Here is a 17,480-nt window from a genome sequence, read left to right on the forward strand (position 1 = left end):
CTGTTGTGCATCTTGAGTTACAGTGGAATGTAGTGGGCAGCGCAAAGCGATCGGGGCCGGGGTTTGAATCCTGCGCTGTCTGTAAGGAGTTTGGACGTGCTCCCTGTATCTAGGTCTCCCCTGGTTTCCTCCCACCATTTGAAACGTACAGGGGGTGTAGGTTAATTGGGGGTGCGGACTTGAGGGCCGAAATGTTACCGCGCTGTATGTTTGTATTTCAACTATACACAAGGGAAGGGAGGTGCTCATGATTAGGGCACGTGATATGCATGGGAGAGTGGTTTAGAGAATGCAGAATAATACTGTACAGGTACAGCCCCTTTGGGCCATGATCTGTGTTGAGTATGATGCCACAGTAAACTAATCCCAATCTGCCTGAACATGATTTATGCTTATCCATTCCTTGTTTCCTTATGTGCTTGGTTAAATGGCACGATTGTATTCGCCTCCTCCCAGGTGCACTGTATTCTCAGCACTTGACAGTTTGTGTGTATTTAAAAAAAACATGCACTGCACATCCCCTGTAAAGTTTATTCTTGGACCTATGCACTCTAATATTTGACTCTTCTGCTTTGGGAGAAAGACTCAGCCTCTGATACTCTGGACAAAATAACCTGAGCTCTTTCAAACTGTCCTTGTAGCTAATACTATCTAATCCAGCGATCATCTTTCATCTTCACCTTCATTGGTCTCCTTCCTGCAATGCAGTAACTAAAGTTGGATACTGTAATCCAACTGTGGCCTAACCAAAATTTAATATAGCTGCAACATGACTTCCTGACTTTTGTTCTCCACACCCTGTCTGTGTACACCTTCCTAACATCCAATCTACTTCAGCTACCATTTCTCCACCTTTCTCCAACTGATCGATCTTGGACTGACCTCTTTATTACTGCTGAGGTATCAAGTGAGAGCACAGTGAAAACCTTGAAGATGTGGTCGCTGTATCACAGTGCGAAATGAAGAATTGTAGTCACGTTGAATTCAAATGGAAAACAAAATTTTACTGTTGGGCTTGTGCACTTTTAAAAACCTGGGTTCCCAGCCAACCCCATGCCACGCATAGCCGAAGGTGACATCTTTGTGCTGCCCAAGACTTCACGTTCTGGTTTGATTTCCTGGCAGGCGGGTTGCCTCATGGCACCCCCCCCCCACCAAAAAAAAAAGAACTGGCTTCTGGAAGCACTAACTTCAGTGTCTCTGTCTTTGCCTTCCTGCTGTGCTTGGGTTCTCTCTGGTGGTACTGCTACGGGCTTGTCCAGGTTTAGATGTGCAGGTTTAAGGTGATCTATTGTACATTTCTCTACCTCTGTGTTATTACGCCACAGTACTTTAAATGGACCCTCATAAATACAAATTCACGGCTATTTAAGTCTCTCGGGATGAAGGATGTCATGATGCTATCTTGTGATGTGGGAATTGGAGAAAGTTTGCCATGCCGCTTCCGCAGTTATTTAGGACTTCACAAGGTGGCTCTTCTTGTCCTCGGGTTGCTGGTATGAAGTCTCCAGGCATGGCGAGCGGAGCCCTGCACGCCAATTCCACCAATGATAACTTGAAATGCTCCTTGGGTGCAGTCTGTTTATCTGCCCAATCCCGATCCCTGGAGTGGGGAATTGGAACTCCAGATGGGTGATCAAGCTACTTTACATCCAGAAAGAAAGATGATAACTCCTGACCAATTAACAATTGTTACTAAATTGTCAGGGTGAATCTGGCTATTTAAAAAAAAATATATATATTTTTCGCACTATGAACCAAAATACACACAAACATTTCCCTCTTGAATATACACAGTGTAATTTTCTCCCCTTTTTCCCCGATCCCTTCCCTCCCCCTCCCTACCCACTAAACGTTCAATATATACAATAAACCCATTGAACAATGTCATCACACAATGAAAGTAAACAAGACATTTGTGTCATCTACTTTTACACACTGGGTCAGTTCATTTCGTCGTCTTCTCATTCTGTTGCTTTAAAGTCACAGTATTCGAACAAATTCGGGAACTGTACATGGAGCACAACAGAGAGGGCCGACCATGGATCTCCACCCCCTAAAACGACAGAATCTGGCAAGCCACCGGCAAAAAAAATCTAGAAAAATATATAGGTAAAAAATATGCAAGTTTAAAATTGGGATTTTTAAAACTGGCGACTGTGGTAAAGGGATTTGCACCAGGCTGTGGACTGTTGGAGACTGGCTGGAGCCTGGCTGATGGGTACCAGGTATCGGAAGTGAGATGTAAGACGGTGCTGAGTCTACTGACGCTTTCTTATTGTGTCAGAGGTTTGGATCTGGAGTTTGGGTTGCCAGTGGCTTGGTCTGAAGGCAATGTGGCTGCGGTAGCACTGGATACATGAGACTAAAGGAGATTTCATGTAATAATAATTTTTCTGTTTTATGAAATGGTAATAAAAGAATGTTGAAATGCAGTCTTTAGGTGCCTGTGGAATCTTTCGACCAGGCTGTTGGATTGTGGATGATAGGCTGTCATGCGATGGAGTGGTTTTCCCAACAATTGAGTTAGCAGAGGTATACTACGGACCTCTGAGGCTACGTGGGAGGGAAGACCAAAGCGAGACACCCAGGCAGATACGAGTGCCCTAGCGCAAAACTCGGTGGAGGAATATGACAACGGGACCACTTCTGAACCTGTCCATAATGGTAAACAGGTATTTTGACCCACTTGACACCGGGAATGGGCTGACGATGTCAACGCGCACAGGGCCATCGTCACTGTCGGAAGGGAGGCCTGGTAGGTAAGATGGTGGCTTTCTGTTCACCACGCAGTCTTCCTGGGCAAGAAGGAGGAAGACGGAGGTGACATCATCCATGAAGGAGAAGAAGGCGGAAGTGACGTCCAGTAAGATGGAGGCTCTTGGGTCATGCAGGTGATCGAGCGGAGGATCAGTAGTGATGTTGGGATCGATGGCCCACCCCCCGGGGGCGCACACAGCGTCACTTACACGGGAAGGTTTGGTCTTACAGACGTGCTGATGGTGTCCTTCCTGGACCTTGAGCAGGTGGCTTCTTTAGTGGGGCAGTGATCTGGGGTGCTTTAGCTAGTCGTAGTAGTGGCACCTCAGGTGTTTGATTATGGTGGTGGTGTCATAGTTGGCTTGTGCTGCGGCGGTCTGTGACATAGGCTCCCAAAATGGCAGCATCCATGTTCTTACTGGCAATTGCCTCAGCATTGCACTGGGCTGAATTGAGAGTCCTGGCCAGCTGAAGCACTCTTTTCATGGACAGCTTGTCCTCCACGAGCAGACACTGACAGATGTAGGCAGATAACAAACCCAGACATGCAGGCATCCCGGACCTACTCTTTCACGCACTGGGCTGCAGGGACGGGTGCCGACGTGGTGCTCCAGCAATCTCTCCCAGGTTATACAGGGCCCGAAGTTGTGGTTTCACACTATGCTGGCAATTCCTGTTTTTTAATCACTTGGTGTGGCTTTTGCCTGGAAAAAAAATGCATACATTTTATTGGCAGGTCTTGGACTTGCCCCGAGGTCTGATACTGCCCACCATGGGATGCCGGTTTTGTATCATGTGCCAATACCGCATGTGTGTTTAGTGAATGTTAGGACTCCAACCAACATTGGCTGAAACTGTTCCATTGCTTTCACATTTTCAACTGTAACTGTTCAATGCCCAATACAATGAAATGCTGCAGAGCTAATTCTGGCTAGCAATTCCACAAGTAATGAATGATATTTGTGTGCTAATATAATCTAATTGACTAAAGAGCTCACTCTACCGCTATATCAGGAGCTGGATGCATGTTAAAACTGACATTCTTGAAGAGGCATCTGTCGAAGAATAAACATTATTGATCCTCTACATGTAGGAATTGGTGTAACCCTGCCTACTGGTGTATGCTCATGAGGCAAATATCCTGGAACATTTACAGCATAGCTTGATGAATTCATACAAGGCCATCGTGGAGAAATCCGGTAGACTCTCCCCAGGTCCTGGTTTCCAGCTGGACCCTTGAGTTACTTTTTATCTCAGTGCCATTAAAAGAGCAAATTTAAATATTGTCTTCACTGAAGGCTCCAAACTTTCCAAACTAAGTGTGTTTGGTTACTTTTGAAATGCACGGAGGAATAAAACAATTGAATATACAACAAGCTTCCATGATGTGACAAATGATTAGGTGATTTGCTAGGTGACATTTCCTATGTCACCACTTTTTAACAAGTCACTGAAGCTCCTTTCACACTTGCCAGTGATCCCAGGAATCGAATGCCAATTGGCTTTTAAAATGGCAAGTGTGAAAGCAAACTGTTCAATGCGGCATCAGATAACATCCCCTCATGTCGGGGATTGCCGGCTTTGACCCCTAGTACAATCCCTGCCATTTGCAGATGCCGGCAAATGTGAAATGGGCAGCAAAATTGCAGGCACTTATGATTAAAGGTAGAACAGACCAAATGCCGAGGATAAACCCTTGCAAGTGTGTTCCTTTAAAAACTTTTATTTAATATTTTCCAAACAAAAGCTTTTACAAAATCCATAATATAAAGATTAAAACAACTATCCCACCCCTCCCCCCACCCTCAACAGACCCCACAAGGAAAGCATTAAAGAAAATATATACTGTAGTTTAAGATATTACTAAATTCATACATTTCAAATAAGGCGACCACAACGTAACAAAAAAAATCATAATTATGCAAATTATATGTTATTTCTTCCATATAAATACAGGACCTCAACTCATTATGCCAGCGATTTACATTTATCTCAACTTCGTCTTTCCAGGAAGTCGCAACACATTTGCGCGCTACCGCTGATGCTAAATGCAAAAATGCTGTCTGAAACTTATCTAACCCCAAGTCCATAAATGGAACAATATAACCCAACAAAAAATTTTTTGGGATCTAATAAAAAGGAAATTTTAAACAAATTTTGAAGAAATTCCCTAATTTTATGCCAAAATTATTGAAAGCCAAACAGAATGTAAAAAAAGTTCCAACACATGATTCACATCTAAAACACAACTCCGATTTACTAAATCCATATTTTCTCAATTTCTCGGGTTAAATATAACTGATGCAAAAAAAAATTAATCATACTATATCTTACATTAAACAATTTATTCACACCTTCAAAACACATCATCTCCCAGTCGGCCTGATCAATATCACAAGTTAAATCATTTTCCCATTTTTCCTGGATTTATCTTAATTTATATTATCCATAGTATCTTGTAACCACGCATACATCTCTGAAATAAAACCCTTATCTGAAAAATGAGAAATCATGAACTCAAATTTCGTTAACTTGGGAATTTTCATTTCTCTTCCAAAATTATCTTTCACTAACACTCTAATTTGATAAGAGGGTAAATTTTTAATCATTGAATCAACTTAGACACTTGAGATTTCAGGGAATTCCTTGCAAATGTGAAAGCATTCAGTGGCCCGGTTAGGAGTGGTCTAGTGTGAAAGGCCAAACCCCCATTCCTATCCCAGGACATTGAATGACTGATTTATTGGGATGCAAGTGTGAAAGGGGCTTAAGATTGTTGAGAGAGAACCAGTAGGGGCTTTGCCTTCTTAGTACAAGGCAGAGTGAGGTAGGAATAAGATGGAGGTTCAGGAAAAGGAGTGAGGGAGGAAGATAAGAGGTTGAATCTTTTAGGTGTTTTAGGGAAACAGAATTGGGAGTTCAAGGAGATTGGAGAGTTGAGTCGAACTTCAGTAGATGGCTGTCTGTGTAACAGTGAATTCGGGCATTGGAGATGGTTGAGACTGAAAGTTATGAGTTGAGCAGGGATGTGGAGTCTGGTCTACGAGGAACGTGAATAGAAGTCCTGGTCCATTTCTGCACTGGAAGATCAGGCTGCTCTGAAAGTGTCCAATACTGATCGCTTCCAGATCAAGTTGTCCAAATTCCACTGCACTATTTGAAAAGGAGTTTTTCATGATGTGAATTCCTGCCATGCACCACGGCCAATTTGACCAGGGACTGGATTTTTGTTCTTTGTGTCATGGTTTTCATTCTGAGCCACATACTTTGTACCATCTTGAAATACAAAATTTCCTGCTGCATCTACCACTTTACAATGTCTATACTTCAGCATTTTAGGAGATCTTGAAGTAAGAAGCTCACTTCTAAAATGTAGGTCTTTATCTGTTCAACTGAACAAGAAAAGTAGATTCCCAAATGTAATGGAAGATTCTAACCTGCTTGTTTTCACTTTGCAGCTCTTGGTTCTGCAAGGCTGAGAACCTGCTTGTTTTTAGAATCAGCAGACATAAGCTAAATTCCACCGAGGGGCCAGAGATGCTGTTATCTGAAGAAAGGACCTGTGTACCAAGAACATTTAATCTTCCTGCTTGTTTTGGTCACAGACTGTCAGAGGCCTAGCCTTGATGCAAAATAAACCATTGTATTCAAAGTAATAAGCTGAAAATTATGTTATTCGTTAGAAGCCCAACATGCTAGTTTGCTCGCTTATCTTTCTTGCTGTGCTGGGAATAGGTGCTTGGGTAAGCAGTTTTTGGGTAATATAAGCCATGGTCCCGCTGCTGAAGTTTGAGACTCTCCGAGAGGTGGCAACATCTCTCAGCAAGAAGAGGAACTTCTAGAGTCCAGCCAACGTCCTGGTTGGGGGAGGTGGAGAAGCTGCTACCGGCACCCTGACAACCTACTACAAGTGTGCAGCCGTTGTCTCGCTTCGGCAGTTGGGACCAGTCCAAGCGTTGATAAGTATAGTTGGGAAGTGCTTGCATATTGTAGTATGAAATCAGCTTTTGAATTTGTAATAAACATTTGTATTAACTGAATTGCTCTCGGTGTGTGTGTCTTATTTTCTTTTGGTAGCTCAAACACTGTGACCAATCTAAAATGAACGAAGTGAGAGGTATAAGTTTACCCAAGACACCAAATTAATGGAGCTCATGGCAATTGTGAAAAGTATAGTAACAGCAATGATGTAGATGTAACAAAACATTTGTGAAGCATATAGAGATTATCAGATATACAAGTGATTGTTTTTGAGCATAATTCTTTGTGGTTTGTTATGTCATGAAAAGATAGAAAGCTTTAACCTCATTTTGTTTGAAGAGATTGCGCTGAGCAATGTACAAGTCGCAGTATATATGCAATAGTTTAACAATTCTTGTTTAAAAAGTGCGTGCATGGTAAAAATGAATCTGTCATTGTTTTGTGATCCAACCATCAGTCCAATGATATGGTCACATGATCTCTGAGAACCAATATGTCATAGAGATGCAGACAATGAAAGCATTTTGACCAGTCTCGTGTAGATGGAGCTGTCCAGGACTTTTTGGCAAGTATACCATATGCATTCTGTGTAAGTCGTTCACTTTAAGCTAAGGTGTTTTTCATCTGATTTTAGGTTCCATTGGAGATCCCTCACTCCAAGAAGAATGTTCAACCGAAATTTGGGATTGCAGGCCAACAAAGAATATTTTGAATTGGAGGGAAATAAGTTTTTAATTCTGGGTGGCTCCATGCACTATTTTCGCGTTCCACGGGCATATTGGACTGACCGCATGTTGAAGATGAAAGCTCTTGGTCTAAATACTTTAACAACGTAAGTAATGTTCATTGGATTCCAAGATGTGTTCCAAAAGGTTTTTACCAAATTTTGTCCATGAAGTTGTGCTGGGATTTCTCAAAATGGTCTTCCACAACATTTTGTAACGCTCCCTAGACGTTTCAAAGATGATGGCAGATTATGAAATTGGGCATAAATTGTGCTTGCATATTTGTGTCTGACTTCAGAGTGAAAAGTCATTGGTCTAGAGAGGTTTTGATATTTTATTTGTTTTATTAATATCCATGTTTTTGAAACAGGTATGTTCCATGGAACCTTCATGAACCACAGAGGGGCACATTTAATTTTAAAGATGATCTTGATCTTGAGTGAGTAGATAAAATTTGTCTTTTGTTGATTTTTTAAAAATTTACCCTCTCTGAAAAGCATTTATTTTGTGGGCACAATTGTTGGACATCAGCTTCTGATGGACCTGTTAGTGTCAATCTTAAGACTCATGGTCGCAGGAAACATCAGAGCCACTTCCCTTCCTTTCTCCTTGCAGATTCAATGCACATGAGCAATGGTTTCAGGATAAAGATTAAGTTATGTAGTTATTTTTATTTTGAGCCTTTTCCCAACTCTGTACTAATGAGCTCAGTCATGGAACATCACTGTTATTACAGAGCAAGTTACCCATGTCCTCAGGAACTGCAAGTCCAACCTGCTGCCGACTTGATTCTAACCAACCATTAAGAATTCATAAAATGGATTTCTGTTATTTCTCTGCCATTGTCATAAATGATCATAAGTGATGTGTTTTGGAATCACAAAAAAATACTGAAAATACTCAGTATATATCAAGGTGATATCCATGGAGAGAGAAACATAATGTTCTGATTAAGGATCAATGTATATTAAAACAATTTAATATTTTTCCTCTCTGACAGATACTTGACTTGAGTATTTTAAGTACTTTGTGTTATTATTTCAGATTGACAGAACTGTTTATTTTTAATTTATTAATTTGTTTGGGTTTGACATTGCAGAAAGTACAATGTAACTTCAATCATCCAAAATGGTCATTAAAAAAAAACAGCCCAGTAACAACAACAAATCACTTGTAACAGGGTTTAAACAACAACAAACAACAAGGGAAGGCTTTTTAAAGTATTAAAATAATATTTGATACCTAAAAAAAAATGCTCGCTGCCACCAAGAGCCCAAGGTCCCCGCTCCTGCCGCCGGCAGGCCGAGGTCTCTGGCCAGTTTGGCTCTGGAAAAATATTTTGGAATAATGAGGATATCCTAATTTATCTGAAATTTATGATTTATTTTGGATAATTGGAGTTGTTCTGTATATTGTGAGAAATCATCACTGAGCATTTTGAATGTTTGGCTTATGCCTTTTATAAAGATATTTGTTATACTATTTCCAATTTGTCATACAGTATTTGATTTATTTACTGTATTATACTATATGTAATATGGTTTTTTTTTAAATATTTCACCATAAAACTCTTAAGGTGATCAGAAGCTGTGTCAGGCCAGCCTTGTTTTCTTGAATTTGATTTATTTTTAACTCAATCTTTTTTTTTCTCCAATCTGAAGAACATGCATCAAAATCAGGACTGTCTATCTGAAAAATAGCTTCTTCCTGCAGAGTGTGAAAAAAAAATAATTTTTTTTAAGCTATTTCTTTATGTATATATGTGGCCTCCATTGGTTGTGGTCAACCATGGATACTGGCATCTGATAGTCACTGATGTGTTGTGCAGCATCAACTGTGTCTATTAAGGCTGATTCTGGAACTGCTGCTTCCCATGTTTGTCCAACGCTATAAAGTGAAGATGGAGTGGGTTCTCTAGGCGCAAGCCAGAGCAGATTTGATTTGGAGATCTGTCTGTTGCCTTTGCAATGGGACCTCTCCTCTCCATGCTAATGACAGGTCTAAAGGAATGATGAAAGTCGATACAGTTTGGTGCCAGCAGCATCGCAGGAGTTGCCATGCTGTTGTTGAGTACAGCAGTCAACTGTCTTTGGGACTCCATCTCTGGACGTTTCCTCAGGGTTTACTCCCAAAATATTTCCCTTGAACTGGTACAGCCACAAGGCAGTGGAGGTTTAAATCTGAGTTTTCCCTCTGCTCGATGAGTTATCATCTGTGGTTAACATGCCCCATCTGCTCAGAGCAACTGGTTTCAAGGCACCAGTATCCCACCTCTGCCCTTTCTCCTGTCAACCTTCAATACCATTATTCCCTCAGTTCTGGTCCAAAAGCTACAAACTGGGGGCATGGTGTAATGGCATAGAGAGAAGAAGTGGAAAACGCCTCTCCTGGCAGAATTAATTAATACCTGATTAAAAATTTTTTTTAAAAGTATTGAATAATTTAAAAATTCTTCTAGAGGCTGCAAAAAAATCTAGAACACAAACTGCAAAAAAAATTGGCTATAACTGAAGTTACTGTGATGGAAGAAACTGGGCTAACCTTGAAAACTCAGCCTCCGATCCTGGTTCCTCTCCAACCTCGATCTTCAAAGCCTCCACTGGTAAGAATCCAAACTCCAGCGCCACCTTCTCGGGGAGCTGGAGAAGATGGCTCTGGAGCATGGAATAAAACTACAGAACTGACTATTGAACCAACGCACTTGTGTGGAACTTCGCGCATGCGCACTGCGGAAGTGACTGAGTCAGAGTCTGCGGACCCGATTTCTATGGTAGCAGGCCAAACGAGGGCCAAGCAGAAAGCCTGTCTGCAATTTCAACCACTGGCAACTTCCACAGAAGAAGAGGTTGGAGTGGAAGAATAAAGAATAAAGTCTTATGCCACAATCATAGGGAGAGGAATCAGAAGAAGGAGGAGGAGACCAATATATTCAGGGTAAAATGGGTGCATATTATGTTACCCCAGAACCTCTTGATCTATAGATTTTTGAAAAAAATTGATTCAGTTAGTGAAAAAATGGATGCAAATTTTGCTTAAATGAAAGCAGATTTCACCACTCAGTTGGGAGCTATTTGAGAAGAAATGACTGTAATGAAGACATATATGGCAAAGTGTAATAAAACTGTTGATGAAATTAAAATTAAAGTTCAAAAATTTGGAGACGACTTTCAGGAATGCCATATGGAGGTAGAACAATGTAAAGATACAATTAACAAGATTTAAAAGATTCTTTTACGGCGTGGGAAATTCAGAACAAAGACATTGCAAAAAATTGATATATTGGAAAATCAGAGTTGAAGAAATAATGTAAAAATTGTTGGTTTGCCTGAGGACTTTGAGGGCACTAAATCCAGTACAATTTTTTTCAAAATTGGCTGCCTGAAATTGTGGGATCAGAGAATTTTCCAAATGGTTTGGAACTTGATAGAGCATATGGAGCTCTAAGGAAAAAACTGCATCCAGGACAACCGCCATGCTCTATTTTGATTAAATGTTTACGTTACCAAGATAGAGAAATGATTTTGAAAATGGCAGTTCAAAAAGCTAGGGAACAACAAAGCCCTTTTAATGATCCAGAATAATAGAGTATTCTTCTGTGCAGATTTGAGAAATGAAATTGTCAAAACAAGAAAATAATTTAACCCAGCAAAGTCAGTTTTGTGGAAGAACGGATATAGATTTGCTTTTTGATATCCGGAATTCTTAAAGTTTTTTATGGACAATTTCAAGCACAACTCTTTGCTAATGTGTCTGAAGTTTTGGAATTTGCTAATTCATTGCCTAATAATAAGCAGAATGGGAGACAATGTTATTTGTCTCAATCAAGAAAAATCAAAGGGAGGGATTTCACCAGAAAGACAGCTGACTGAAGTTCAAGTTGAAATCGATGATGATCAAGTAAATAGAGACCTTGAAGAAGCTTATCATACTTCATTTGAAATTAAATTGTTATACACTGCCTGGGGGATTCTTTTCTTTTTCGCTTTCTTCTTCCAAGGAAAGTGGCGAGAGCCACTTCTCGTAATTAAGGGAGTTAGTGCTGACCTAATCAGAACTTGTGGGTTTTTTTCATCTTTTTTTCTTTTATTATTTGGGTTTCTTGCTTTTTATAATTTTTTTTTAAAAAGCTACAAACTCGAGGCCTCTGTACTCCCTTTCTGCATCTGGATCCTTGACTTTCTCATTAGAAGACCTGTCAGTACGAATTAGAAACAACATCTCCTCTTCACTGATTATCAACACAGGCGTACTTGGGATGCATGCTTAGCCCACTGCTCCACTCATTATACACCCACGTCTGTGGATAGGCCCGACTCCAATGCTATCTGCAAGTTTGCCAATTACACCATAATTGTCGACAGAATCACAAACAGCAATGAGGAAGTGGACAGGAGGGAGATAGATCAGCTCGTGGAATGGTGTCGCATCAACAATTTTGCATTCAACATTAGCAAAACCAAGGAGATGATTGTGAATTTCAGGGGAGGGGGAGTCAGGGGAACATGACCCACTCCTCATCAAGGGTTCAGAAGTGAAGAGGGTCAAGAACTTCAAATTTCTGGGTGTCAACATCTCTGAGGATCTTTCCTGGAGCCTCCATGTTGATTCCATCACAAATTAGGCTTGCCAACGGCTATAATTTGTGAGGTGTCTGAGGAGATTTGGTATTTCACCAAAGACTTTGGTAAACTTCTACAGGTGTACCGTGGTGAGCATTCTGGCGGGTTGCATCACTGTCTGGTATGGAGGTGCCAACTCTCAGGAGAAGAATAAACTCTAAACGGTTGTTAACTCGGCCTGCGACATCACAGGCACCAGACTTCACTCCATCGAGGACATCTACATGAGGTGGTGTCTTAAAGCAGCTTCTATCCTCAAAGACCCCCACGACCAACATCATGCCCTCTTCACTCTGCTACTGTTGGGGGTTGGGGGGGGAAAACAAAGGTACAGGAGACTAAAGATGAGCACTCAGCGGCACAAGGACAGCTTCTTCCCCACAGCCATCAGATTCCTGAATCATCAATGAACCAAAGACACTGGCTTACTTTTTGTGCACTTTTTTTAATATAGTAATGTTGTCAGATGGTTATAATATGAATGTTTACTCTTTGATGCTGCTGTTATATGCACGCGCATATGCACACATCACATCATGTCCATGATACCGTTATGTTCTGTGAAATAGGACATTAGCAATTTTGATGTTATGCAAATGTCATTTTGTATACTAAAGACAGGTGATTAGAAGAGGCATGGTTGCCAGGGTAATTAAACCATTCTGTGACAGCAACATTAGGTACTTTGGTATTCCTGAATTAGAAAAATTGTTGCAGCATATTTTCACCTGCTAGGCCACAGCTTCGAACATCATTAATTTTATACTGGAACATGGTGCCTGGAGAAATGGTCTTGGGCTTATTTTCTGCAATACTTCTGCTGGATGCCCAGAATTCCTCAGTCTTATGGCAGCAGTTCTGTCAGTGTATGTGACAAGAAGCTGTGACTGAGAGGATTACTGATCAAATTGAGCAAGTTCAATTACGAGAGATACGTCCACTACGTCCTGTTCTCTGATCAGGGTTTCTGAACGGACTTGTGTGGCTGGTCATTGCCCTCGTGGACATTGTGCGACACATGATAGATATAGATAGATATATAGATATGTGTGTATGTATAAATATATGTATATACCTCTTTGTATGTGTGTATGTATCTGTGTGTGTAAATATATTTATATGTACTTTTATATTTTTATATATATATATATATGTGTGTGTGTGTGTGTATCTGTGTAAATATATTTATGTATTATGTGTGTGTATATATCTAAATATATTTGTATGTACTGTGTGTGTATATATATCTGTGTGTGTATATATATATATAATATCTATTATATGTGTGTAAATATTTTTATATGTATTATGTGTTATTTATATGTATTTTATGTGTGTGTATATATATCTAAATATATTTATGTATTTTATGTGTGTGTATATATATATATCTCTGTGTGTAAATATACGTATTTTATGTGTGTATATATATCTCTGTGTAAATATATTTATGTATTTTATGTGTGTATATATATATATATATATATATCTGTGTGTAAATATATTTATGTATTTTGTGTGTGTGTGTGTGTAAAGAGAGAGAGCGTGATAGATAAAGAGAGAGACATATATGTCTCTCTTTATGTGTCCCAAAGTAGGTTAATTGGTGGATATAAATTGTCCCTAATATATTAGTGGATTATTGAATCTGACTGGGAAAATGGGGGCGAATAAAGCTGGATTTGTGTAAATGAATGCTTGATAGTTGTTATGGTCGGAGAGTCGAAGGATCTATTTTCATTTCTAAGTATCATTACCGACCTGAGCCTGGAATGTTTTGATGCTGATAACAACCAAGGATCAGGAGCTATTAGTGGAGAATATGAGAGGAACCACTTTGTTCAACAGCTCAATGTGTCACACTTACTTTTGCAGGGTGTTTCTCCAGCTAGCCAATGATTTGGACTTCTGGGTAATATTGCGCCCAGGGCCATACATCTGCTCGGAGTGGGACCTCGGTGGTTTACCCAGGTAAATTTTGTGTGCTTTTATAGCTGTGCAAACCTGCTGAGCAATGCCAATGTTCACTTCGCTGAAAATAAATTTGTTGCCTTGCCATCAATGTTGGTGTAAACAGTTAGATCTAAAAATAGGTTGCAGTTTTTCACAGGATAAGAGTCTAATTCATGGTGTCAGATGCTCAGTAAATTGAGAATCAAAACCTTGAATCAATTTAATTACAATTATCCCTGATGTATTAATACTTTATCATTTGAAATTTCTAAAATTTCTTCACTGCTGCATGTATACCATTACTGAGAAGTTTTAAAAAAAAAAATTCCTTAAAAGCCATGTATCTGTGCAATTAACTTCCCTGATTGGATCTTATCTTCCCTGCAAATTCAATCTAATTTCTGAACACCTCAACGTGGCTCAATTTCCTTAAATGCACTCTGCTCATCTTATTTCCAGGGTATATGGACACTCAATTTAATGAACCATTTCATTGAAGGTAGAGAATTATGTAGAAACATAGAGACTCTACTCTTCATAAAATATAAACATTGTGTGGAGAAAGGAACAGTTGTGAGCAGGTGCTTTGGGTCAAGCTCCAATGTTACCCTCCTTAAGGAAATATAATTCTCTCCTTTAAGGGTGGCAAGAAACCTGGGTTTGAGTCCATGCACTGTCTTGAAGGAGGTTGTGCATTCTCCCTGTGTCTGTGTGGGCTTCCTCTGTGTGCTCCGGTTTCTTCCTATCCTTCAAAACATAACAGGGGTTGTGGGTTAACTGGGGTATTTGGCAGCATAGACATGGGGATGGGAAAGGCCTGATACTGTGCTATGCATCTAAAGAAAAAAATAATTATATTTCCTAATTAGCAGGAAAGATTTTGTGTTATTTAAAATAAAGTATTGCTAAAAGCCATTGTTGAAGGCCATTGCATAGAAACTCGTGTAGTATTAGACACCACCTCACTGACAAAAGGCAAAGGAGGAAAAACCCAACACCCAACCCCAACCAACCAATTTTCCCCTGCAACCGCTGCAACCGTGTCTGCCTGTCCCGCATCGGACTTGTCAGCCACAAACGAGCCTGCAGCTGACGTGGACTTTTTACCCCCTCCATAAATCTTCGTCCGCGAAGCCAAGCCAAAGATTGCTAAAAGCCATTGTTGAAGGCCATTGCATAGAAACTCGTGTAGTATTAGACACCACCTCACTGACAAAAGGCGAAGGAGGAAAAACCCAACACCCAACCCCAACCAACCAATTTTCCCCTGCAACCGCTGCAACCGTGTCTGCCTGTCCCGCATCGGACTTGTCAGCCACAAACGAGCCTGCAGCTGACGTGGACTTTTTACCCCCTCCATAAATCTTCGTCTGCGAAGCCAAGCCAAAGATTGCTAAAAGCCATTGTTGAAGGCCATTGCATAGAAACTCGTGTAGTATTGGACACCACCTCACTGACAAAAGGCAAAGGAGGAAAAACCCAACACCCAACCCCAACCAACCAATTTTCCCCTGTGTAAGGTAAAACATCATGAGATGGGAATGTGTAGGGAGTTACCCTGTACAGGGCAGTAACAAGAAGGGGAGGTGTCCTTGTACTCCTGTTAGGTAAAACATCATGAGATGGGAATGTACAGGGCTGTAACAAGATGTAAATGCATCCTTGTACTTACAAGATAAGAGAGACATTGATGGATTGAGAGGCAGGAAGCTAGCAGGGAAAGGATAGCAACAGTTTTAGTCATTGGACAAGTAATGATATGATGATGTTCTAAGCATGTATCCAAGGGTATAAAAAAATCACCATTTTGCTGATAACGGCAGAATGCATTCTCCGACTAACTTTGTTAGTCGCAAGTGTTACAATCCGGTAATAAAGAACAAAGAACCCTGATTTCGACTCAGCCTGGTGTTTGTCTCACTCATTCATGAACAAAGCAGACCTAACACCTGCAACCGCTGCAACCGTGTCTGCCTGTCCCGCATCGGACTTGTCAGCCACAAACGAGCCTGCAGCTGACGTGGACTTTTTACCCCCTCCATAAATCTTCGTCCGCGAAGCCAAGCCAAAGATTGCTAAAAGCCATTGTTGAAGGCCATTGCATAGAAACTCGTGTAGTATTAGACAGTGAGGATGAGCTGTGTACAGAAATAATTGTGGCTGTTGCTGCAACATTTTGGCTGCTGTCAAAGAAGATTTTTCTTTAATAGATGCAAATTGGATAGGTAATCATTTTGTCTGAATAATTCATTTACACAAGGAAATCTTAAATGCCATCAAAATAGTAAAGAATACAGGTTAAATTTCAGTCTACAAACAGCAAGCTAGAAATTTCCTCATGTTGACCTGAAAGTACTGTTCCACACGTAGTAAACTTGTACAGATTTGTAAGTCATTGATATGACAATTATGTGACTAGCTGTGCTTAAATAATAGTATTAAATGATCTGACCTCTGTTCACTTCAAGCAGATATTCTGTTGAACTGGTTTAATGATGTCAAAGAATAAAGCATTATTAGATGACAGTAACTGGAAAGCTAGATTTAGAAGTGTGGTAATTGACTGTTGATACTAATACAAATCTTTAAAACAAAACAATTTGTGTTTATAGCTGTTAAAACTTAATTTTTTAAATGCAGACTTTTTAAAAATGTTAAATGTGGAGTGGTTTGATAGACTGCTGACCATACTTTGACTGGTATGATTTTGTTAATTGACAGAGGGGAATATTTTGATTCTTTATATTAAATGTATTAATATTGAAGGGAAAGAGAACTGGGGTTAATGAAAATTATGATCATTTGGTGATTAATTATTCACTTTGAATGTACTTGTTATCCAATCCCTTCTCTTCTAGTTGGCTGCTGAGAGACAAAAACATGAAACTGCGTACGACTTATACTGGGTTTACTGATGCAGTCAATGGCTTTTTCAATGTGCTTATTCCTAAAGTTCTCCCTTTCCAGGTGAGCGAGATCAATTCACTCGACCTTTCGACTCAATGCATGTGCATCGTCTTCAAAGGGTTTATGGTAGTTGGAAAGTTTCACTGATCATTACCAAATACATTTCACCTTGCAAGCTGATCCTCTGGCAAATGATATTTGATATGATCCAGATAATTACAATTTCCAGCAGAGGTCAGCCTTGTAAAAAGACCTTTAATGTAGATGATGAACATCACGAGACTGGTTTCCTGCCCCCCTGCATCTATGGCTAAACATATTAATTCACTTTAAAAAAGCAAAGGTGGAATTCCTGTGTCAATACTCTTCATTTAGGGTTTATATCATTATATGACCTGTTGTGACATTTAAATAGATTATGATTTCTGGTTCATATTCTGAGAAAGATTATAAAGAATAAATAAATGCAAGTTTCTGTTTAATTGGATGTGACTGTAACAGTAGACCTGCTTGTTTGCTGATATTCTGTACCTCG

General features: G+C 40.0%; 1 protein-coding gene across 4 annotated transcripts in view; it reads left to right on the forward strand.

Annotated features, from left to right (window-relative positions):
- The window catches only part of LOC138741057 (beta-galactosidase-1-like protein 2), a 55,287-nt gene that overhangs the window by 854 nt on the left and 36,953 nt on the right, over positions 1-17,480 (forward strand). For all 4 annotated transcript variants that reach the window (XM_069894545.1, XM_069894544.1, XM_069894542.1 and 1 more), the window contains exons 2-5: positions 7,376-7,573; positions 7,837-7,905; positions 13,961-14,056; positions 16,897-17,005. In XM_069894545.1, the coding sequence (XP_069750646.1) occupies positions 7,376-7,573; positions 7,837-7,905; positions 13,961-14,056; positions 16,897-17,005 (472 nt within the window). The remainder of the gene's footprint in view (positions 1-7,375; positions 7,574-7,836; positions 7,906-13,960; positions 14,057-16,896; positions 17,006-17,480) is intronic.

This window comes from Narcine bancroftii, chromosome 8 (assembly GCF_036971445.1).
Source record: "Narcine bancroftii isolate sNarBan1 chromosome 8, sNarBan1.hap1, whole genome shotgun sequence".
NCBI lineage: Eukaryota > Metazoa > Chordata > Chondrichthyes > Torpediniformes > Narcinidae > Narcine > Narcine bancroftii.